Raw genomic sequence first — 26,210 nt, 5'->3', positions numbered from 1 at the left:
CAAACCCCGCCGCCCCCGGTCTCCCCCCCCCCCCCCCCCCGCCCCGGCCACAGTGGGATGAGGAGAAAATATAAAGGCGGGCTCATGGGTCGAGATAAGGACTGGGAGGGATCACTCACCACTTATGGTCACAGGCAAAAGACAGGCGCAACTTGGGGAAGAAACCAAACCAATTTAATTTACTACAAGTCAAAACAAAACAAGGATATTGGGAAGCAAAACCAAACCTGAGAACACCTTCCCCCACTCCTCCCTCCTTCCCGCCTCAACCCCACTCCCGGTTCTCTCTCCCTCCTCGCAGGGGAACAGGGGATGGGGGTCGGGGTCAGCTCCCCACACCTTGTCTGTGCCGCTCCTTCCTCCTCAGGGGGAGGAGGACTCCTCACTCGGCCCCTGCTCCGCCGCGGGGTCCCTCCCACAGGAGACAGTCCTTCACAAACTTCTCCAGTGTGAGTCCTTTTCCGTGGGCTTCAGCTCTTCCCGAACTTCCCCGGCGTGGGTCCTTTCCACGGGCCGATCTTCAGTCACAGCCTGCTCCAGCGCGGGCTCTCCCATGGAGTCACGGCCATCTTTGGGGGCATCTGCTCCCCCACTCCCCTCCATGGGCTGGGGGGGACAGCCTGCCATCTCACCATGGGCTGTGGGGGCATCCCCTCCTCTGGCACACCTCCTGCCCCTCCTTCCTCACGGACCTCGGTATCTGCAGAGGGGTTCCTCTCGCATTCCAGTCCCCCTCCTCACTGCAGGCTCCCCTTCTCAAATCTGCTCTCCCAGAGGCGCTACCGCCGTCGCTGACGGGGTCGGCCTGGGCCAGAGGCGGGTCCGCCTGGGAGCCGGGGAAGCTTCCAGCAGCTTCTCACAGGAGCCACCCCTGCGGCCCCTCCCTGCTACCAAAAAAACCCATGCCACACAAACCCATAACAAGGTGGATTCCTGTAGATAGCAAATTCGTGCTTGAGAAAAAACAAATAACCAAATTATTTGCATTTTATAGAGGTGGGTCTTTAGAGAACACATGCAAATTGCTGAAGACTTGAAATTCTTGTAACATACAACAAAATCCATACTATCTCATGCCTTACTCCCTCAAAAATGAAAGCTATAGATAGTGATGGTTAATAATATTAGTGGCATCGATACTTGACTGATTTAACCAAGTACTTTGTAATTACTTGATAATGGTGTTCTGTGAGAATTAAACAGGGATAATGGCTCTAATATCATCCTGCTAAATGTTATAAAATGCAGAGTATTTATGCCTACACCCAAAAGTTCATTAAGCTGACCTCATGAGAAGTTCTGTCAGCAAAACTTGCTGATAATTGGAGCTACTGCTTCCAGGGAATATCAGCTTTAAAGGAAGCAGAATTGAATGATAATCTAAAATACAGTAGGAAAGTTTTCTCAGTATAAAATTGTTTATATTGTGTCAGTCCAAGCAGTCCCTATTTGAATTACCCATCTGCATAATTTCACCATCTTGTTGAAACTGCAAGTGCTGGTTAGCAGTTCATGTGTATCTCCAGTGAAGGTGTTACGGGGTCTTCCACCTTTATCAGAATTTTGTTTTTTAAACAAATTGAATATTATTTAACTGAAATTGTGTTCTTTTTCTTTTTCATGGGTAATTTGATGTTTTTAATATGTTCAAAAAATAACTTTATTTTAACTGATTAGGCAAGATGCACAAAGAACAAAATAGCGCAACATTTTGGGCTGGTTCATTTAATACAATCATTATTTTGCAATTTTATACAATTCTTTGCAAATATATTAATCACTGCATGTCACTGAATAATAATTGTGTTCAGACCTGTAACTCAGAGGAGAAACTAATACTCCTTTTATTTTAAAGCTTGTAACCTTGTATCCAGTGCTTAAAGTATAGGTAACTAACTTCTTTTTCATGTGAAAGTCCATTGAACATGAAAGACTTAGATTAAACTCTGAACTTTTGAAGCTTGAAGTAAAAAGGAAAAAAAAACTTCCCCTTGTCCTCCAACCTTTGAGGTAGTTTGCCTTGGAAGTTGCCAAATTCCTGGTGAGACAGATTTGGAAGAAAAGCTGCTTTTACAGAACAAAATTATTTCCACTGAAAATAGTCTGACCTCAAAAACATATAGTTACAGATACCACACTCAAATTTTCAAGTTAATGTAACTGTTAGATTGACAGATATTCATGAGTTGTGCATGTGCGCACACACAGACACACACACACATATATAAAAGTCAGAAGTAAATAAAACTTAGGCTACAAACACAAATTTTATAGCTAGGTACAGCCAATACATTTCCCCATTGAAAGGAGTATATTACGAATTATACTCAGTGGAAGAAAGATTAATTTTTCTGGTTTTGTAATGCCTAAAACACTACAAAGAGCTTTTTACAATTTATGGCTTTCAAAAAGCATAGGGTTTTGTTTCTTTAGTCTTGTCTTTACCTACTAAAAACTCTTACCATTAATTTTTTTTTTCCTCCTCAGGCATTCAATTCCTATTTCTGTGATGTCAGTTACTCCAATATTTTTCTTGCTTGTTCTTTCCTCTTTTCTTTTGCTGTGGTTTCTCTTTGACCTCATCTCATTATAGCTATTTAAATTGGGAAGATTTTTTTATCATTGTTCTGAACAATACTTAAAATGGTTGTTAAGAGGCAGCTTTGAAATAATGCAGTTTTATTTGTATGTTCTACCTATAAAACTTAAAGAGAAACAGAGCTGTCAATTACTGCCAGTCTGTGTGTACCACTGCAAAGAGGGAGTCTTGCCCAAACTATTGTTTAGCCTTGATAGGAGATTCGCTTGTATGTGTTTGAGTTTGGCATACTATTGGAACTGTATTTTATCAACAGTGGGGGCCTGATAAATACACTTATTTTGTTTCAGTCTGAAGGAAAAAACCACACAAGTGCTGGGGACGCAATTTATGAAGTTGTCAGTCTACAAAGAGAATCTGCAAGAGAGGAAGAATTGGTCAGCCCAACAAGTGGAGGAGGGCCTGTGTCATCCCAAGATGATGAGGCAGAAGAAGGTAAGAACAAATGAGAAATGAGCCCTTATGGTTCTCATAGATATTCCCGTAGATAGTACTATTATATTTCTGCTGTTAATTTACTTATTTAATTCTTCCTATTTGTGTCTATTAGAAATACAACTGTTTTGGACAAAAAGATCACACGTAACTTTCTACTAGCAGCAGTTCTTTAGTAATGGCATTTTTACTAACCCATTATTTCAAGTTCTTCCAGTAGCAGCAGCAGCAGACAACGCATGTCCTTTTTTCTGTTTGCTTCAGAATGTGTTACTGGTGCACTTGTGCTCTGCTTACAAGATAGAAAACCTTTGCTAGGGGGATTTTCTTCTGATCAGAAGCCATTTGCCTTGAATGTGCTGCTAAAGGACAGCATTGAAATGGGCTTTGAAATGGAGGGCTTTAAATGCCTGTTTGTAAAGAAAACCAAAAAATATCCCAGACAGACTCATATGGAGAATTCCCCCACCCCCAAACTGTCTGCTTAGCATGTGATTCGTTCTCCCTCATTTATAACTAGGGTTTATCAAAATATCTCCTGGTTCAATCGGGGATCATGTTGGGGATTGCTGCTGTTCATGGACCCAGTGTATTTGCCTACCCCTTTCAAAGCTAACAGTACCTCAGTGTCTTTCCCATTGGTGTTTTGTTTGTTTGGGGTTTTTTTTTGTTTTCTTGAAGGCCCTTGGCCTATTGTTGTCTCATTGTACTCTGAGGGTTAGCCCATAGCATTCAGAATAGGCTTTCTACGTGCCATTTTTCATCTGGATATCTGACCTACCAGAACTCATGATAGTTTTACAAAGTTATTCTTCAGATTTCTGGCACTGTTCTGTCACTACTATAAAAAGTCTCACTTACTACAGCAGGAAAATTCCTTCTTGATTCTTACTTGTAGGTAAGTAGTTGGATATTAGTTTATACAATACAGATCAGAACCCTGTGATTAACACAGTCAGGAGCAGACAGGTATGGTTACGTGGTTACTCTCTTCCAGTTACAAACAAAAACCCCCACATATCCCAAGTGATACCAGCCTTACAAAACCCACAGCCAGGTGCTCTTTGGTGAATTGAAAACCTCCCAATTCCTGGGAGAGAGCGGGATGGGCATTGACTATCACTGTTACTCCCTCTTTTGCATCAAGCGCCACTTCTGAATAGTAAAAATACTATTTTCTCTAAAGGACCTTTTATATTTAGTTGGTATTTGGGATTGCTTTAGTGTTCATAGTAAGGATTATTTCAGATTTGACCTTTGGGTCTTGTGGCTCAGTGTAGCACATTTCAACATCTGTGGGTGTTCTTTTCCTTGCTGGATGTTTGAGTTGTATAGTCAGAATGTTTTCTGGAGCTTGCTTGATAGGATAGGGTTTAAGTAATTACTTGAATACTTTTTTTAATATTGCTTCTTACTGGGAAGAGTAAAGCGCTGTTCCAGAATTTGATGAATGTAGCACAATTAGTAATAGCGTGGATATTGTCTTCTTGGTACTGTTATAGAATGGCTTTATTTTATTATAGAATAAAAGTATTCCACTGGGGTATGAACCTACGTTTAACTTTGGTTTAGCTTCTTAATGCTAGTTTCCATATTTTAAATGTAGATTACTTCCTAAGAGAAGACATTAAAAATATCATGATGTGACTCTGTTCTCATGGAAACTGCATTTAGAGTTATCTGCCTAGAAGTTATCTATCCTAGTGGATATGCAGGTTAAATGAGTCATTTGCAGTTGTTCTAAATAAATCTCTTCATTCTTTTTCTTTCTTTTTCTTTTCAGGGTACTAATTATGATGATGGAAAAAACCCCCCTGAGTTTACAATGTCTTGTCTTAGCCTTGGAAGAAGGCTTTTTCTTTTCTTTAATGTTAAGGATGGTAGCTACCTGGCCATATAGGTTTTTTTTCTGCTTTCAACCTGACTGGGGCAGGTGTGCATTAAAGGGACTTTACTATGTCATAGGCCAGAGGCTGGTGTTACCATTACAGATATTGAGGATTATTATCTGTTCTCTTTTTTTTGTTTGTTTTGTTTTTGTTATATCCTCATATATATCCTACACGCCCACAGAATATTAATTTACTTTAGAAGCACTATGCATTGCAGTTTCATTTGTATAAGAATGCATGCCTCATTTGCACCTTACCTGGCTTCTGTGTACTGTGTGTATGTGTGCATACACACAGCTCAGTGGGATGTCTTGTTATGAGTATACGAATAAAGATGTTCATAAGAAAGAAGGCATTTTTTCAATATTCTTGTTCTTTTTGCTTTACTGAAAAGCCAAACATGATCCCCCCCAATAATGATTTAAAACAATTACTATACTAGTGTTAGACATAGTCCCTTTCAAATGTGCAGCAACTGCATACAGAAAATTGAGATAATGTATTCACTAAATAACATTCTTAGCTTTTAATATTCTTTTCTCATTTTAGCTTTATTTTTCATCTGAACAGCTATATAAAAAAACTAAGATCTTTGCAAAGATCGTGCAATAGCTACTTAGAGATCTTTCAGATCAGCCTCGCTTTTTTTTTTTTAAATTATTAATATTGTAATAGATATTTCTGGCAACCCAGTCATCTAAGGTTCCTTGATTTGGAGATAATAATTTTTAAAATATAATTAATATTAATGATTTCTTGTCAAAACCTAGAATGTAAAGTACACTCCTTGATAAGAAGTTTTCCATTAAATTCAGAATATAATTTTAAAAGATTAAAATATATAATGAGGAAATTCCAACACTTTCTGGAAAGGTTTCAAAAAAGTGGATTTAAGTATCAATTTTTATCAATAAGCAGAAAACTTCACTGTTAATATTTAATTTTGAGTAGAACCTTCTAATAAGGTGCAAAGGACAATTGGTTGGACTAATCTTTCTCCTTTTTGAAGCATTAAGAGTAAGTGAGAACATGTACAAAAACAATGGTTTGTATATTACATTATTAAAAAAAGACAAGGCCTCACAAAGTATTTTTATTGTAGTGCCATTCTATGGCAGGATGAAGTGCCTGGCTGCATGTGTGAGCCTAAGGATTGGAGAAAATTGCTTTCCAGCAGAAGAATTCGCAAGGAGAATGTGGTCCTAGAAACAAATAACACAGGAGAAGGGGAAGAATAGGTTGGCTTCTTTTAGCAGCAGTATTGCTTAGACCATGCATGAAATTATGACCTTCCTTTGGTGCTAATATTTTAGTTCTTTTTTTTTTTTTTAACCTGTAATGCAACATTTAAGGAGAATACTAGGTAACTCCATTTGAGTTTCTTCTTAGAATAATGTTAGAAGGGTGAGGATCACTGTAAGTGGGAGCAATTCTGTTTAAAAACAGAAAATGGTCTTTAAACTGATTGTAACTGAGTTGAAGATTTTTTTTTTTTCTTTAGTTTTATGTGGTCCCAAGTGTCTGGTTACTAGCTCTTGTTCCAATCCATAAATTGCCTGCAGAGTAAACACCTGCAGGATGTTTAGCAGACATCCTGAAACAGGTAGTTCATGGTAGGTAAAAGATAACATGCCTACCAAGTCTCCAAGAAGAAGTTTCTGAGCATGAGTTGTAGATTGCCTCTAGAACGCTCTCAAATGACTCCAGGAATGCAGTACTGCTTGGGTTTGTGCTTTTATTTACTGCAACAATAGATTTCTTGATACTTTAGATATTACTTTCCTGACAGCTGTGAACTGAGCAGGGTTGCAGTTGACAGCATAGTGGATACTGATTCATAAACAGTGGACTTAAACCAAAAAGAATCCTATTGAAACATGTTTGGTGTTTAGTTATTAGCTGTCTTAACTCTAAGAACAAAAAGAGATATTATACAATAGAAAAATTAACGTAAAAGGTGTAGAAATTCAGTGTGGAGATGGTGAAATTTGACAATGAAAATAGAAATGAAAGGATAGAGGACCCTGAAAGCTTCAAAGAAATCTGAGTGTGATGTATTGGACAGCACAGAAAGGTGGCGTGTACAGTAGATAAGGAGTGGGCAATACTAAATGATGGGAGATGATCAGCTAGACTAAATTAGGATACTGTGTCGAATGTTGTGGGTGGGTAGAAGCTCTTTTCAGGATTCAGAAAAGCAAAGGAGTAGAGGAGGTGGTGTTTAGGAGTCAATAGAGCTATTGAGAGTATTTTGTAATAAAATCGGGGTTTATGATGAGGGATAGTGTGAACAAATGAGGATGACTGAGTGAGAATGACATTAGTAGTGTGGAAATAGTCAACTCTGCATTTTCATCCAAATTAACAATAGCTTCATGTAATTCATAGGATCTGTTTGTTATATTAATCCAATACAGAGTAATGTTGGTAAGTCCTAAACAAGATCAGTTAAATCTGTATTGGAGTCTTTTTGCTGTTTCCATACAAATGAACTAAAACTTCATAAATCCTAAATTCATGAGGTCATTGGCCTAGTGGCTATCTTCAGACAAGAACCCTTTGCTGCAGTTCCATAAGAGATGTGTTTTAAAATACAAGCACTTCTGAAGAATGCAGATCTATAGCTTCCAAAGGAAAAGAAAATATTCCTGATGAGCTTGATGTCGTTTTATGGACTCTACTATCCATTCTTTTGAATTGGATTATTTTCATGCCTTACAAGTTAACTTTTGTTATTAAAAATCATAGAATCGTAGAATAAATGTACTCTGTTGACTTCTGCAGCTATTACTGTGCTGCCAGAAAGAATATGATCCCTTCCTTAGTATATTAAAAAAAAAACAACCTCAGTGCAGAAGACTGTATTTTTTTTAATATGCCCTGAATGGTGGCAGGTTTTGTTGACAGTTACAGTTTTATTTAAATTTGTTCATGCAAGTATGGCCTTTCTGTTAAAAGGCAAGTATTTGAAATATTTTGAATTTGAAGCACTTCTGTGGATTAAAGAAGTATTTAATGAAATTGCAGGGTTGTAAATGAAATGGAAAACTGGGAAATTTTAAGGTTGTTTCTGTTCAGATTTATAGGGAGATGGAAGCACAGGGAAGGTAACCTGCCTGGGTTTCAGGTTCTTTCCTGTCCTGTAACCTAGATTGCTGTTGGAGCTTACCTGTAAACTAGGTTTGCAGGCTAGGCCCTCAAATGAGTGTGACTGAGGTATTATATTCCCCTCTTCCTCTCCAGTGTCCACAAGACACTCCTGCAACGTGCGCTTAGGAACACATTGTAGGTAGGGGTTTGTTCTTTGATAAAATCTGTTGTTCACGCTGACTTTGTGAAGTTCAAGGCAAAATATAATTCCATAATTCTGGCCTGCGGTTTGTGAGTACTCCAGGGAAATCTGTTGACGACTTTGGTTTGTTCTTGCAGAATGATGGGAAAAATTACTTTCAAATTAAGGGAGTTTTCAGTTCCTTGGGTACATAGGTGATATCTGTTTCTTGGATTTCAGTCCTTTTTGTTACAACTTACATAAAATCACTTCAGATTGTGGTATAAAATAGACACTTTCAGTAATAAATAAGCATAAATTCGTGTTTGCATCTTGTCTGGAAGCAATTGCAGATTATTTTGAATGTTTTGGGTGCTTTATTTCAGTACGGGTTGTCTTTTTGTTGTCTGCCTATAAACAGTATGGTAGTTTGAAAGTAATTTGAAAAAGGATTTGCAATCCTGGTGGTTTATTAGGAATTAGAACTTCCTTTTGCTAGAGGATCTCAGGTTTCAGTCATGAGTGCCATGGTTTTGTGTGGCCTCAAGCTACCGCTACTATGCTCATATATTTTCACATTTCATATAATTTTAAAAATTATCTTATTTAATATAAAGATGATTGGAAAGACTTTTCTAACAAACAGTTCCCCCTGACTTTTTACTAATAATTGTCAACCTCAAAGTGAGATTCTTGTCCTTTTAGTTTTGGTCATTAGCTTTCTAGTGTTTTGTTAAGCCTAAGTATTTCATAATCAAAGTGCCCTGCATATTGCCTTGGCACTTGAAGTAAATGCCAGGCAATACATAATTTTTATGTGTTTATAATGTTGATTTTTTTTTTTTCATTTGATTATATCAAATATGGCAGTAGATACTAATCTACAAATTTGTAAATTACTAATACGGAGTAAGGAGTTGCATTGCCTTAGAATTGTGACAACATCTCAAATTTGATTTTCTTGCATGTTCTCAAAGATGTCAGTTTTCAGACAGCACAGTACATGTGGAAGATGTTTATATTTACAAGAATACCTCCACTGTGCAGCATTTAGTTGGCTTTGTCATCTGTGTGGGAGAAAAACTACTGAACTGAAGCAATAATTTTTCTCCACTCTTTTATTCAGCTTTAAGCATTTGTACATCAAATTTAGATATGTCATGGTGGCTCACTTGTATATTCACTACACGAGGGTAGAATCATCTCTTTGCGCATATTTCTACACTCAGATTTGGATGCACAGTTAAGGGTTATTTTTGTGACTGTTTTTTTTTTTTTAATGATTCTTTGTTAATATGACAGTAATGTAGGGCCTGTGTAGAAACTGTATGGCATAGAATGAAGACATGTTTTTAAGTGCAGAATTTTTTGTTGTATTAAAAAGAAAAAGTCGGTTTGGCTAGCCATTTTACACAACCAACAGGATTGTACCAAAGTCGAAGTGTGGGTCCTTTGAGAGATTTTGCACAGACTTCTTTATAATATGTGTGAAAACCATTATTGTATGCAGTGAGTGAAAGACAGACATCATCTAATCCCATGCTGTTCCACCCTCTTTCAGCGTTTACCAAATGTATGGGGTTTGGGGATCCAGATTTCGGTTACATAGAGTAGCAAATTTGCAAACTGTTTGCAAGGTAATCAAAATTTTGGGGTTTGTCAGCTTTTGCTTGAATGATTCTAAGTGAAAAATGTGTATCCTATAATTCATAAAAAAGAGTAAGAATAAATATAGTGGATTTTTGCTATTACTGCTTTGCTTTTAGTGAAGAATTCAGGTATATTTGTTTTTTGTTTTTACTCTATATGTACTTCAGTAGCTGCCAAATTAATTTTTCTTTAACTTAATTATGAAACTTGCATATAAACAGAAGGTTCTTGTGAGCAGAATTCAGTGCAAGTTGTCTTTGTTCATATTCATAAATCCATATTTTACTCCTCTTGATTATTGATCTTCCCTCTAAATTAGAAAATATACTGAGGATTGTCATTTCATAAATATATCATTTGGAAGGCATTTTGAAATCTTCTTGTCTTCATCAGAATATTTTATAATGCACTGAAAAGTTGGACCTTTCTGAAAATCTACCTTATTTAATCCTAGAATCAATTTCATGACTTAAACTTTGTTTCAGTCTTGCCTTTCCTGGCAAAGCTATTGTTCAAACTGTATAATTTCCTGTTACCTTATAAATGGAAACTTGCTTTTTTTGGTGGCCTTTCTCACGATCCTCTTTTATCTAGTATGTATGGAATGATTCCATGTCAGCAACGTCTATCTTGTTGCCCTGATAATATGCTGCCAACTTCAGCTCCCCCTTCATTTTTGTTCTTCTCCTACATAAAAATCAAACTTCTCATTTTTGAAGTATTCCAATTCTATTCCCACCTATCCTCATGACCTAATTTCTTTCTCCTTCAGGCTGCTCCAACTATATTATTTGTCAGTTCCACCTACTCTTTATTTCACTTCTAACAGCTTCTCAATTAAAACTCATTAAAAATCTTTTTTTCTTCTTCACATCAGTGCTCAAATCCCACCTGTTCATTTTTATCTGCTATATTCATGCATTTCTACTCATTTTAGGATGTACTTCACTTTTGTGCTTGAAGTCTCTGAAACAACAGTATAGTTTTCCCCCTTATTTGCCTTTTTTATTAACTGACAAATGAGTTTGACTTTTAAGGTATTGTCATATTTCAGGTGATCTAGTAGATTTCTTTAAGGAGAACTGAATCTATTGGAAAAGTAGCTCTTGTAGCTATATAATTGGTGTTAAATGTGGATGAGGGAGTATTGTTTAAAGGAAAATTTTTAAAGTAAGATGCAAAAAAAGGCCCATTCAAAAAAAAAACCCACCCCAAAACAAACAACCCCTCTTTCAGTGTAAAAACAGGAAGATTAAAAACATTCAAGCATATTTAATACCTCAATTTTTGTTGACATGAGTAAGAGTTCTTAACTGGAATCTATTTCCTCAAGTCAAAAATGGAAAGTACCCATTAACATAGTTGATTACTTTTGTTCGAAAGAGTCTGTTAAGTACCTGATCAGAGAGAGAAACATCTGTGCTATTTGACTTTTTTCTGAGTTGGTTTCAGTTGGTGTTACAGTCTTCACACAACTTGTCAGTGCTGCTATGAATACTAGTGTTATCCTCTAAGGGTGCTCCATGTTCTGTGTTTGTGGGCTCAAAAGCCTCTTGCTATCAAAATAAATGAGGGGGAAGAAGAGGCCAAGATTTTGTGTCTCTGTGTGTATTTTTTTTCTGTGGGATATTTGCTTATAATAAAGAGTTACTGTGTGCGTAATTTTTCTGTTTTGAACACTTTATGCCTCAGTATTTTGTTTGAACACCTCTCATCAAGAAAAAATACAGACCAGCTGGAGGAAAAAATCAGAAATGAGTGGAAGTCTGGAGAATGTGTCCTTTGAGGAAAGAAGCAGAGTTTTTTAGAGAAGAAAGAATAAAAGGGGTTTGGTTTTTTGGTTTTTTTTTTTGGAAGTGAGATGTGCTAGAATTGTTTAGGAGAAAAAGGTAATTGGCATAAATTGCAAGTAGAAAGAATTAGGTTTGAACTGAGAGATATAGTCCATAGAGTAAGAGTAAAGAAGTCCTTGGAATGAACTGCTTAAGGAGGTAACTGGAGGTTTGTAGGGTTAGATTAGACAAATATCTGCAGGGGCCTATATGATCAAGACCTGTGTTCTCTTAAGTTAAAAAGTAAGAACTTGGATAACCTAGTGGAGCTGTCTCATAAGGCTCGACTTAATCACTCTGTTGCTATCTTGGGAGATAGTCAAAGCTCCTCATGGTTTTACAGTGCTCTAAATGTGTACAGCCATTTTACTGCGTAAGGTGGTCTGTGGCACTTAAATAGTTACAAATACTTTATTATAAAAAAAACAAACAAAAAACCCCAAACTCATTCGTCCCCCCTCCCCCAACGTTACTGCCATTTCATATCAAAGGTAATTATTGTAATTCTGAAGGTTTTATTTGTCTTCCACTAAAAACAGCCTTTCAGGCTATTCTGGATCAGACTAAATCCAAAGAGGTGCCTCTGCTATGTGGAAGATGGCACACTTTGGGAAGCATTTTCCAAATTATTGGTTACCAAGAATAATAAGCCATAGTTTATTTTGCTAAAGGTGCTGCTAAAGTGCTAAGAGGTCTTTCATACCAACAATCATTCTTCTGCAAGTTGGATTCTGTTTTTTAAAGGGGGGGGGGAAGTTATAATTGAGCCTAGTCAATAGAGTATTGTTACATAATAAATGTTAGTGCTGGGCCACTTAAAGTATAACTCTTTGTGCCCTATTCTGAATAGTCCACTCATATAATGAATAATTTATGTAATGAGTGTTTCTAAATGGAGTAGGCACAAAATTATATATATATCCAGTAGGCTGCCAAGCTTCTTATCAGTTAGATTTAGTTTGTTCTTGAATGTCCCTACAGATTTTTTGAAAGAGGCCATTTTTTACACATTTATGTTTGTCTATAGGTGTACTAACAAAACAGGGTATATGCAAAATCTGTCATCTGGAGATCCTCCCCCAACCTGAGTGGTATCTGTATAGGCTTCCATATTTATCTCATGCAAATGGCAAATTTCCAAAAGAAGAAAAGCAAATTTCATTGGGCCAGAAGGAAGATCCAGGTCAGTCTAACCTGAGTCCATGGACCGGTTATGGAGCAAATACTCATGAAAGTAGTTTCTAAACACATGAAGGACAACAAGGTCATTTGGAACAGCCAGCATAGACTTATGAAGGGCAAATCATTGTGATCATCCTCATTGCTTTCTGTGACAAGGTGACCAGTGCTGTGGACAAGGGACGGGCAGTGGATGCTGTTTGCCTTGATTTTAGCAGGGACTCCCAACACTATGTCCCATAGTGTCCTTACTATTAAATCAGTGAGATAGGTACTGGATAAGTGAAAAAATAATGTGGTTGGAAGGTTTGCTGGACTGCTGGAATGAAAGAATCAATCAATGGTGCAAAGTCCTGCTGGCAGCCAGTAAGTAGTGGTATCTTTCAGGGATCAGTATTGGGTTCAGTGCTGTTAAATGTCTTTATTAATCACCTCCATGATGGGACCGAGTGCACCCTCAGCAGGTTTGTGGACAACAGCAAATTGGGAGGAGTGGTTGGTAATGCTGGAGGGTAGGGCTCCTACTCAGAGGGACCTGGACAGGCTGGAGAAATGCACTGGCAAGACCTCGTGAAGTTCAACAAAGGCAAGTGCCAAGTCCTGTGTCCGTGATAGAATAACCCCATGTGACAAGACAGGCTGGACACTAACCAGATACAAAGTGACTTTTGCAGAAAAGTACCTGAAGATCCCAGCAGGCAAAAAGCTGAAGATGAGTCGGCAACGTACCGTCACAGCAAAGAAGGCCAAGCACACCCTGGGTTGTATTAGCAGAAGTCTAGCCAGCAGGTCCAGGGAAGGGATCCATCCCCTCTATTCAGCACCTGTGAGACTGCGTTTGGAGTACTGGGTCCAGTTTTGGGCTCCCCAGTACCGGCCAGACATTGACACACTGGAGCAAGTCCAGTGGAGGCTACCAAGCTGGCCAGATGGCAGGAGCATATGAGGAACAATGAGGTGTTAAGGGAGCTCGGTTTGGTTCATGCTGGAGAAGAAAATGTGCAGAGGAGAATCTTATTGCTGTCTACAACTACTACATCAGAGTAGTAGAAGAGCCAGGCTCTTCTTAGAGGTGCACAATAACAGGCTGAGAGGCAACAGACACCAGACACAAGTTGGAACCTGGGAAATTCTGGTTAGATAAAAGGATGTTTTTGGTGGCTTGGTTGGTTTGTTTTTAAACCATGAGCACGGTCAATTAGTGGAACAGAGAGATTCTACAGTCACCTTTCTTGAAGGTGTTCAAGACTCTACCCTCCCACTCAGGTCCCTGAGTGACCTGATCTAACTAGGGCTGTTCAGAGTAGGAGGTCAGACTAGCTGATCTCCAGGGGTCTCTTCCAGCCCAAAGTATTCTATGATTCTGTGCTGAAGCCATGCAGAGCAATGCTTACTGTGGAAGTGCGATCCTTCAGGCTTGCTTTAAAGAGAGGCTCTGAATTCACAGAATTGGTTCATGAGACATCCAGAAAGCCAATTTTTTTGTGAATTTTGTGAATCACATAGCAATTCAAAACAAACAAACAAAAAGCCTGAGAGGCTTACCTGTAAGTATTCTTAAAGGCTGTTTGTTTGTACACCCATTTATAACCCAGCCCCTCAGGTTTGCTTCCTTGAGATATCTCCCATTCTCCTCCTGTTCTGATGAGGCCTAAGTTTTATTGTGTAGTTGATAGGCTCTGAGAGGTCAGGGCAAATAAAGGAGGAAGGGAGAAGTACACAGTACATTTAGAGTAAGGGATCTGTTGCATTCCCAGCAGAATAAGGGTGGATAAAATCATGCCCTGGCTAATGCTGCTGGCTTACAGTTGCTATAGAATGTGGAAAAAAATGTACAAAAGTACACCTCAGAGAAGAACATCTACAGTTAAATATCCCTTTTTCTCCCCCACCCCCCTAATGTATACCTAAGTGCTTACACAGGTTAGAATATGTAAATAGTCTTCAGAGTGGAAACAAAATAGAGATTTTTAAAGCTGTTTATTCTCTTTCCTTTGCCCTGTTCTATTTTGAAGTTTGACGTTAGCTTGTTTTGAAAGGGAGCATATGGCATTTCTAATTAAGGCCTGTGATTTTCTGACATATAACTGAATAATACATTCCAAATACTGTTAAGCCTTCCAGATGAAAGAATTTTCAGGGCTGAAGCACTTTAGCTTTGTGATATATCTTGCTGGAGTATGTATGCTATGTAACACTGATCTCCTTAAGAACGTTGAAGAATTAAGAACTTTGAAGAATTTTGCATAGAATACCAGTGTAGTGAGAAAAGAAGGGGTTTGTTTCTTTTGTCTGATACTAGTATTCCTTGGCAAGCTCAGGTTTGGATCAGATAACAACTAGTGTGCTTTGTTCCTGAAAGTATTCAGTGTAGCTTAATTTTTAAATATTTTGGTCTGGTTGGGGATTTTCTTCTTTATCAGATTCTGTTTCATACTGCAAGATTTGTTTGTGTATATTTTCACCAGGAGATCTTGTAGAGATGCACTGTGGTTCTTCAGTCTCTCCAAAGTAATTCAAGTCTCTCCTTTCAGAATTTTGTGCCAGATTGTCTGTCTTTACCTTGAATGTGTGAAACCTTTCTGAAATTGTGGTTAATGATATATGTCTGCTGTGAGCCAGGTTTCTTAAGATTCTTAATATGTACCAGTATCGTTAACATGTGCCTTGTGTCTCTGAATGGACGATGTACTCAATCTAGAGAAGGCTTCCTCAAAATTTTTTTCCATGGCAAGTAGAAGGGCTGCATTTGTAATTGATCACTTTGATCTGGTTAGGCAAATCAGGAGAGGAGAGAATTTAAAAAATGTAATGCATTTAATTGCTTTAACTTAACTTTTTTTAGTTATTACCATGCCTGAGTGGTAAGTGAGGAGATTTGCCTTTACAATATTTTTGGTAATTTTAAAATGAAAGGAAAGTTGAGTCTTGAAATACATTTCTTCCAATAGAACTAAATGGGTTCCTTTGGTTACTGGGAAACCTTTTATAGTGATATCAAATTTTAGTTAAAATTATAAATTTGGGGGGTTTAGATCTTCATATTTCCATCTTCAGATCTAGTGAATGTATGCAAAAGATTGGAAAACCTTAAAATCAAGTTTCCTGTAGATCTATTATGAGTGTGGGTGGGTTTGTTTTTTTTTAAATTCTAAGGGGAAGTATTTAATTGCAGGTTGGTCTTGTATTTTGGGGCCTGTAAAGCTGTACAAACAGGTTCCAAGCTAAAGGGTTTCACTAATCTAATGTTCAATTTGAAATACAAAGAGATTTCTGATATGCTTCTCTGTTCTCTCAGGGCAGCATTTTTGCTGTTGTCCTTGAAATACAGTACATGCTATCTTTCTCCTCACAGTTTGTTGTCAAATTCAAGCACTGATGATATTTTTATTAATGACTTGTTTTTGACAATTGCTGAGACTATAAATTGGAAACGTGTAATTGAAGTGAGAGGATAATTGTACAAGTAGTGAAGATCCTTCTCTACCTGAACTACTACTGTTGTCTACATAAAGTTGGAGGTGAAGTGTTTAATGTACCTGAGGAATTAAAGATATTAGGTCAGCAACCAGGTGTGACTGAGCTGTGTTGAAGAGAGTATCTAAGGGATTTGGGGAGCAGATATAGCTTTGGTCCTCCTTTTTTCTCTTATTTTAGCTTCCTGAGACAGCTCAGTTCATAAGAAGGAGCAACCTTGGAGACCCTCTAACATCTAAACTATCCATAGCTTCAGAGGCCTCTCAGGATAATGGGGCTGTTGCAGTGTCTCTTTTTAAGTTGTGTTTCATAGTAAAGATGCTAAGAACTGGAGTCCTGTCAATGTTTGGTGTTGCTGAAATTGCACTCATTTAATTTTTAGCAGTATTTTTTTCAGATAAAACTGGAAAAAGTCCAAATAACTGCAAAACCACATCCACGTGAGGAGCTGCTCTAAAGAGTTAGACTGTTCAACTTAGTGTGGACAGCTGCATAGACCCATAAGACACTTGGAAATTGGATGGTTACTTGGATTGAATGAATTTTGAGCACACTATCCCAGGCTCACATTATCCCTTCTGGTTTTGTATATTAGTCATATCATGACATATATCCCTCCATAAGTGTTTTATTCTTAATACTTATGAGATTTCTTTTCCATTTGAAGCATTCTTTTCTGTTCCATGCAATATGACCTTTCATGTCACACTGTTGTTTTTGCTGCTCATCCATGAAATTATTTCTGTAAAAAAAATTATTTTGTGGCTCTTGAATAGGCTTCTTCAGATCAGAGTACCACATGAAAGCAGAATGGCACATAAGGGATGCAGTGTAATGAAGTAGTGTTATCTACTATGCTTTAAAAGAGAGTTCTCTTTATGTGAAGTCTGGAATGGATGTGACTTTTAGATAATACTGCATTGTGAAATTTCATTAAATGGATAGTTGACAGCCTTGAATCTTTACGCACATAATATTTTTCTAGATCCTGGCCCTTTTTCCTGTACCAGTGCTGTGAATTATTCCCTAGTCTTGTTCTCTTGAACTTTATGGTAACTTTATTAATACACTTGTTTTGTCAAATCTGCTAAACATTCTTTATGGTTCCACTAATATTTCCTATGTCTTTTTGTGGTTTTAGAACTGATATGTGAGGAGAATTTGTCTGAGACCTATGTGTATGCATCTTTAATGTCTATTCTCTTTGGTAAATCTGTGCATGCTTTTGTTTCCTTGTTTTGTCCTTTTTTTTTCTTTTCTTTTTTTTTCTTTTCTTTTTTTTTTTTTTGCAGAGAGTGATAATGAACTCTCCAGTGGCACTGGTGATGTGTCAAAGGATTGTCCTGAGAAGATTTTGTATTCCTGGGGAGAATTACTGGGGAGATGGTAATGCTTAATTTCTTAAATTTAGATTTTAAATAGTAACCTTTTCTTTGTTTTATTAGACTATATGCTCTTGTGCAGGAGGTTTGAAATTCTTCAGCTTACACAGTTTAAAAACTAAAATACAAAACACATTGAAATGTGTTTTTTAAACCTACTTTAAAAGGGACTGGTAAATCCTCTTATTTTAACTTGCAGTTATTTGACAAATCTCTCCCACAGCATCTGCAAAAATCTTGTTTCGTTCAGTGTTTGAGAATATGTCCAAGTATGCTCACACTGCGGGTGTGAGTCTTCAGATGCAGAACTTTGTAGCCACCTGTGTTCCTTGGGGCTGGATGTTAAGCCCTTATGAAACTCAGTGCCTCTTAGTGCTAGAATTATAAAGACAGAGCAACTCCAGTCTGTCCTGTCTAAGCCATTTTTTCTAGCTGACGTACATTTAATTGATTGATTTGTTTAGAAGCACTCTTTTTTTTTTCTTTTTTTTTTTTAATGTGCTATATGTAAGCACTTGAAAAGGAGTTCTAGAAAGACTGTGATCCTCACTAAAACTGTTTCTCTTGGAGAGTAAAATGAAGAATATTTGTAAGCCTAGAGTATGTTCTCAACAGTGTTATTTCTGTGGTTTAATTAAGTGCTTCAGTAGCACCGTATACTTTGCCAAGAGAGAAAAAAGTCTGCGTATTTGCTACCTCTGAGAGACCTTATACTATTAGCAAATGCCAGAATCACTTACTTGGTTTTCCCTTTGTAATAAATAGCTCCTGCTGTCTGAGACAAAAATAATCAGAGGCCCTTAATCTGGAATTGGCAAAGTTTCCTTTTCCTAACTCTGAAAAGAGAGCTGAAAAACGTTTTAGGGATTTATCTGGGCAATTCCCCCTTGGCCACCTTGTAGCTTTGGAGAAACACAGCCTCTTGCTGCTGACCTCACCTTTAATGGAGGTCTCATGCAAAGGTTACTCAATGAGACACCGCAAGATTTTATTGAGCTTAACGGAACCCTTCCTTCCTGCTTGTTTTTAACTATTTTGTCATCCAAGTTTCTGGCCTTAATGAAAGATTTTTTGGGGGAAGCACAGATATTTAATGGAATGACTGTACAAATATTCTGGACCCTCTGAATGATGTAAGGAAATACTGAGGAAAAGTGTGGAAGTCAGTTGATCCCTAGAGACAAAATGTTTTCCTCACCTGAAAAGGCTGTAAGTGGATCTGCTCTGGAGCTGTTTAGAACTTTCCAAAGCCTGTTCTAAAAGACATCCTAAGAGAGAGTTTATAAACTGTTTGCAGTTTTATAACTGGCACCCCAAGGCCAATGAGGAAGGCCATCCTGGGTCCTTAAAGAACTGTGTGGCAGGTTTGTTTCAATGTGCATTGCATTCGCATTGGAAAATGCTTCTTTTTTTTTTTTTTTTTAATTCATCTGTCAGTTGATTCTTTTAGTTTTAACTTTTGTCCTTGACAAATATCTGGACTCAAATAAAAAAACGCCCACAGCTCATTCTCTCAAGCTTCACGTAACCAATTATTTCTTCAAGTCACTCAAGTATGCTATTCAATGAGACAAAACTTTGAAGACTTTTGGAGTAAACTATTTTGAAGTCCTAACATAACTTACACACTTAACTCAGAGTATCATTTAGTAGTTAAAACACCCTAGTTAAAATGAGTTAAAAATGGGATGAGAAATGGGGAGATCCCAGCCAGCTTGAAGACTAGCAGTAGCAAACACTTTCTTTAGGAGTGTCTCAAGCAATATTATCTTTTGAGATAAATTCAAGCATATAAAATACTTGAATTCTTGAATAGTGTTATGTTACATTTTAAGAACAAAATTTGGAAAGAGTAACAGATGAAAAATGTTAACAAATTGAAAACTAAAAATAGATTGAAATAAAATCTTCTAGTGTGTTGAAAACTGCAGCATATGCTAGTGGAATATCTGTGCACTTGTAAAAAAAGGTAAACAAACAAAAATTAACATTTCCACTTGGAGAACTGATGTGCTGATTTGTCTCCTAGATAAAAAAATTCTTGCACTTTAATTGCTTCCTGTCATTTCATTAAAATGTCACTGTAACCTAATGGACTGACTCAGCAGAAACATTGCTCCAAGAGTCTCCTTCAAACATATAAACAGGAATAAGAGTAAGATAATTTAGAAGAAAGATACAATAAACAGTTGGAAAGTAATGGAGTATCTTTTAATTTATTTTACTATTTACGCATCCTCAGCATTAAAGTTGTTCTTGCAAGCTAAGCTGAGTACTTAACTGTTTCTGATGTGTTTTGGTTTTTTTTGTTTGTTTGTTTGTTTTTTAAAGTAGTAATGGTCAATAGCAGTCTTTGATCTGAAATATTTGTCAAGTTGGAGCATAGTCTATGCATTATGGTTCTGTGTCCTTGCTCTTTGATGTTTTAAAATTATGTCTTTGAATTTTGCGTGGGAGAATTACAGCACTTTGTAACAAACTAAAGATATCAGCATCCATGAATGACCCATTTTTTCCCACATGCTAAAGGATAAGACCAGAATAAGACAAGCTTTTAAGTTATGCTTGTTTCTGTTATAGTCTGGACAAGCAGGTGTCAGAAAGTGTCTAGGACTGTAAGGTGCCTGGGCCTCTACACAAAGGAGGGAAAAATGAGTATTTGTTCATTATTGTAGAATACAGAGCAAGGATTATTAATGATCAAGCTGTTTCCCAAAAAGACATTCAGAGACTGAGAAATTGTCTGTTAGAGTTATGCTTTACTACATGGTCTGATGCTGCTCTACCATAAAACTATCTAAATATGTGACAAATCCAGTAAAATCTGGTGTACTGTAGCATGCTTAATTCTCAATTGTGAATACGTTCACTAGTAAGGATGGTATTACAGCATGGAATGTGCATCTCTGTTAGTCGTTGCCATACGATATTTGTATTGTTTTCTAGGTGTTGCTGGAAAATTCCCTGTTACGTTTCTATGGGAATGTACCTTTTTCATTTAATTTTATCTGCTTGCTGAGTCCTCAGAGGCGGCCTTCTTTGTTTCTCATAGAACACATATGACCAAATCCATGTAATAAACAAACAAATCTGATTTGAAGTGTGCTATGAATGCTTCATTTTCACACAACTTGAGCTTTAATTTTCTGGTGTATTTTATTTATTTATTCCTGAATGTACATTTCATAATTTTGTAACTGCTTAGAATGTCTAGTCCTTTTAATACTTCTGTGGATATTGGTTTTTCTTTCTAGCTTTTTCTCATCACAAGACCATTAGTCTAATGTGACTTGCTGCAAAATATACTGAAAAAGAGGAAAGGGGCTAGTTGGGTTTTAATTTGGCTAACTGAATGATAAAGTTTGACATTACTTGTATTGCACTACACATTTAAAATTTCAAATAAATACTGTGTTTAAAAGAATAAGGGCTCTGTATAGTCACACTCTTTTTTTTTAATTCTCAAGTCATTTGGAAAATTGGAGGTATCATCCATGGAGTGGAAGAAAAAGAAATTTATTTAGAGCACCTTTTAAATTTAAACAGTAGTGGTAAACTGTTCATATCTTAATGACCTGTTTCAAAGAATAAGTACTCTAAACATTTACTTAAAATCGAAGGTCAAATTGCAGGTTATTTAATTTAATCATAGCTTGCTAGCATTTGGCTAAACTGCCACTCTTGTTATTCTCCTACCAGTAGAGTTGAAAAACATAACAATGGTCAAAACAATAACAGAGCAAAGCACTTCCTACATTAGAAAAAATAAAGAGTTAATTCACGTGGTCTTCCTGCTGCATTGCTAGGAAAATTGCCATAATAAGTCAAAGCGAGGTTTAATCTGGATCAGTAAACCCTATTATGCCCAAAATTATGTTTAAACATCTGTGACTGAAAGCTCTGCAATATTGTGCGTGTTCAGTGATTTTATCCTAAATGTATGGGCTCAGTGATGGGATTATTTTTGAAAAACAGATCTTTAGTATTCAACCTGTTTGAATACGGCCTTTTCATGGTTCTATATACCAACTTTTGTAGGATTAATTACACAGTATTGGAGAATAAAAAAAATCATCCTGCAACTGTCTTGCTACATTTCTTGGTGTGTGTACAAACAGATAGTAAAACACTAGCTCAAACTAACAGGGCAGATTTATTTGGGATGGTGAGATTTTACCAAGGTGTGTGCAAGTGTTACTGCTTTGTGGGACTTGCAATGTACTCTTGGTATGAAGTGTAAAACTGGAACTTCAGTCTTCACGTTAGTACTCTTAAAACTGGCTTTATTTGTTTTCCAAAATTTATTTCTCTATACATCTTAGGTTATTTTTAATTTCCTGTTCTTAACCTAAGCTAAACGTATATGTAGAACAAATATTTAAATTGAATTGTCTGCACAGATGGCATCATTTTCTCTTTCAATTCAAATTGTTCTTCATTAGCCAGTTTAATTCAATTATCTGCAATTATTTATTGTTTTAATTTTCATTAATTTCTCTACACCTAGAGAATTTGGATAACATTACTTTTTGCCACTGGTTCTTACTGTAAATCCTTGCAGAATTTTTGCTTTCCATCTGACAAATACTAGTTAGTGTAACCAGTGGAAGAAAAGTTTATGTTGCCAGTTGCTGACTCTACTTTTCAGTATAATCTTGGAAAGTTTTATAACTTTTATATTTTTTTATCTTGATTTCTACTCCTGTAGTTGAAGTATAATAGGCAAACGATTGTCTGTTTCTCAGGCACAATAATCTTGTTGTGAGACCAAATGGATTATCTACCCTGGTAAAAAGTGGTGTTCCAGAAGCACTGAGGGCAGAGGTTTGGCAGTTGCTGGCAGGATGCCATGACAACCAGGCAATGCTGGATAAATATAGAGTTCTCATCACAATGGTAAGTGATTTTTTTAGTTTCTTTCCTTTTTTTTTTTTTTTTCCCCCTTTGGTTAAAGTGATTTCTGCTGAGCAGCAGTTTTATTCAGTGGCAAAGTAGCAAGAGAGTGAAACAGTTTGACTTGTTTTAAGCAACTGAAATTGTGATTAGGTGACTTTACCTCCTGCCATGGATATCTGCTGAATGGCATTAACAATAGAAATTGCTGACCTATATCTGTAGTAATGCTTGACATTTAGCTTTCTATTCACTTGCTGTGATGATAATAAGTACATCACCTTGTTGTTCAGGTGTTAAGGTTTTGGGTTTTTTAATAAACTCAAATTCATCGCTTTGTTTTTTTAACAGTTTCTGTTCTTAATTTTCTGATTTTTAGTTCTAAGTAAACAAAACAAACCCAAAGAAAGCCACACAAAGTTGGGGATTTCTTGGTTTGTTGTTTATTTTAAAAAAGAATGTTAAAAACATTGTTACCTAGCAGAAGACCAGTCTCCTTGCTATATGGGCAATTTGAGAGGAGAATCCTTTCGGGAATCTCTTCCCGTTCTGTATCCTAATGTCATCAGTGCAGTCAGTCAACATCCTAACTTGTCTGCACAGATGTTCCAAACTGCTTATAGCTGTGTTTGAAAGATTGAGAACCACTGTGTTGTATTAGCAAAAACTCTGTGCGGTGTCAGGAGGTAAACTCACCATTTGGGGTTCTAAAATTCTTGCCACTACAGGGTAACTATGCACTCTGAGAAAAACAGCGGTCTCAAAAATGGTCATAATGGCAGAAACAGATGAAGATAATTTTATATGTTGCTGACAGAAAATGCTGGATTTGTTATCTAGGGAATGAATCATCTGTCCATACAAAAATTCTGGGATAGACTTTGTTAGTAAAAGTTCCCTTTTGTAATGTTGTCATATCTTTTGATACTTGTTGTCTTAATTTGACCTACCTGCTATGTTTGCAAAGTTTAAGAGTCCCCAGAGTGAGAGATGTCCTCATGGCTTCTTTTTCCTTTACCAATAAAAAAGGATGTTTTGATAGTGTAAGTTTTTCTTTTTGACGTTGTAGTTGGGTTATATTTTCCTTAGAAACCATTCACAGGACATCTGTCAGCTGTATGTTGCATCAAAACCACCTCCATTATTTTGCTCTTGCTTTCCAAAAGTGGGGAAGATGTTTGTTTCACAGCGGAGGAGGGAGTGGAAAACTTCTAAAATGCAAGCCTTATCATGACGCTAGGGCCTCATGTCTTAAAAATACCTTGCTACACTTGGCCTTTTCATGATAGAAATACTTCATTGACGTATATTTTGGAAGATGGTGTTGCATACAGTATTTAATATGAAATATTATGCTGTTACGGATTAGAAAATTAAATCCTATTCTGAACTGAAGCATTTCTGCAAACTCAGGTTTTTTTCCTGAAGTAAATCGCTTTTATTCTGAAAGCACAAAATTTCTTCTATAGTCTGACTGTATATAACTGCTGGTGATCACATCATGTGGCATACATTGCATGAAAGGATTCATGAAAAGAAATGAACAGGAGAGAGTCTATGCCAAACCAAAGCTAAGGCCCATTTTTAGGAATAGTTAATATTGGGCGCTCCAGAAAAACTTGTCAGCTAATTTTTTTAATGAATTTTTATCTGATACTTATGTCTGTGAAGAGAATTTCTTTCAATTTCATTTTGGTGTGTCAGTAATGTGAATGAAGCTATTTGAGAGAGACAGACATGTATATATTACTCTCTAAATCCTACTAAAAGCTTTGTTGAAGTGATATGCGTGTCAATAATAATATGCATGTTAAAATTCAGAGTTATTTGGCTATTAATGATTGTTCAGTTGCTGCTTCTGTATGAAAAAGCAGAACTGATTTCTTTTTTCTGCATTGTTTGTATGCTACCATCCCAATATACCAACACGATGTACTTTATTTTTTCCATAATTATTCATTTTGTTCATCAAATACAGAGCTTTCATCTTGATTCTTTCAGTTTACGCATACATTTACACAGATTGTCCACCTTTTGAGACATTGTCTCCTTTTATTTTGGTCATTCTGCTTAATGTTTCTCTCTTGTTTAGGCTCACTTCTGGAAGCTGGATATTTTTGTAGATGTCTTGACCACTTTAGTAGTTTATTCTGCAAGAGAGTGCATTCCTGAGCGTACTTCTGTAAGACATTCCTAGGTGGTTGGAGGTGGCAGTGTTCTGCACTTCCAGTCTTGAGAAGAAAGTGTGCTGAGATATAAGAAGTAGGAGGTGGTAGTAACATCTGTGAACTTGATCCACTACCTACTTACCTCCTCATGCAACTCCCCCTGGTACAGCACTCTCCCTTAAACAGCTCCCCGTTACTGCAGTTCCCTTGAACATTTCGTGACACTCTGTCTCATGCTGCTCTATCTCCTAGCTCATTGTAACAGCTCCTTGGTAAGAGCCTGCTCTTCCAACAATGGCCCTTTCCCCTTTCTGGTCATCCAGCCTTACCTGCACCGTTTGGCTAAATTGCCAATTGCAGTACCTCAGTGAGAAAGAGGGTATGCTGGAAAAATCTCTGCAGCCAGGGATTTGTAAGAAAGGAAGTTTATATAGGTGCAGTTGGGTTTTTTTTTGTCCAGTGATCAAAATAAGATGGCTGAACTGTGTAACACTATAGGAAAATGCTATAGAGTACTGTAGTAATTAATGTAGTGTTAGCCAGTACTTACCAGTATGGTAATGAATGGCAGCCAGTTTTCTTGAATGAGGCTTGGCTTTAAAAGCATCTTTGACATCTTTGATTTCTTTGATTATGAGTTCTAAAGGAATTTTTTCCTGAAGAAAATTTCAGAGGGGGCTAACTTGAGGCACAAATCTTGAAAACTATTATTTTACTATCATAGCTTAAAAGGTGAACGCAATAGCTAGAATTATTAGTATTGAATATATGATACATAATTTACAACTGCCTCTTAAGGGGAACAGAGAAATCTGGTAAAAACTGGAACTGTAATACAGTGTTGCTGGTTAACTCCTGGTGAAACTGTGCTTGCTAGTGCAGGAGAAGAATTGTATTGCTGGCAGGCCAAAAACGTGTTCCTTGTGATGAACTGAATGATAGCAGACTCAGCATTTTAAATTTACTTTAGAGACTGTGATATAGACACATTTGTTGTTCTACTCCAGTTGCGTGCAGTTTGTGCAGAAGTAGTATGTTAGATTAGCCAACTATTATTCACATCACTTAACAGAGCTGGTATGCGTGATACACTGTATATATCCATGTGTATGCACAGCTCTGAAATCTACTGCACTATTTTTCAGTTAGAGTGTTTTGTTCTATGTGTTCTGTAGGAGACAGTAATTTGTTTTAGTGTTTTAGTGTTTCAATTCAGCACAGAAAGCAAAATAAAATTTCTGTCTTACTTAGAAAAATCAATGCTGTACTTATTTTCTCCAAAAGATATGTCCTCTAGTCCTCTGTACTGGAGGTCAGCAGTCTGTCAAGAATGATCTAGTGAACTGTGTTTCCTTTCCCATATCAGAGGATTCACATGTGTCATGGTTTAACCCCAGCCAGCAACTAAGCACCACGCAGCCGCTCACTCACT

At 37.0% G+C, this 26,210-nt stretch overlaps 1 protein-coding gene across 2 annotated transcripts in view; it reads left to right on the top strand.

Annotated features, from left to right (window-relative positions):
• RABGAP1L (RAB GTPase activating protein 1-like) overlaps nt 1-26,210 on the top strand; it is a 240,393-nt gene that overhangs the window by 22,092 nt on the left and 192,091 nt on the right. For both annotated transcript variants that reach the window (XM_010580655.1, XM_010580656.1), the window contains exons 10-12: nt 2,890-3,034; nt 17,628-17,721; nt 22,463-22,613. In XM_010580655.1, coding sequence (XP_010578957.1) covers nt 2,890-3,034; nt 17,628-17,721; nt 22,463-22,613 — 390 coding nt within the window. The remainder of the gene's footprint in view (nt 1-2,889; nt 3,035-17,627; nt 17,722-22,462; nt 22,614-26,210) is intronic.

This window comes from Haliaeetus leucocephalus, unplaced genomic scaffold (assembly GCF_000737465.1).
Source record: "Haliaeetus leucocephalus isolate CR32 unplaced genomic scaffold, Haliaeetus_leucocephalus-4.0 Scaffold730, whole genome shotgun sequence".
NCBI lineage: Eukaryota > Metazoa > Chordata > Aves > Accipitriformes > Accipitridae > Haliaeetus > Haliaeetus leucocephalus.
This window is presented reverse-complemented; position numbering and strand designations above follow the sequence as displayed.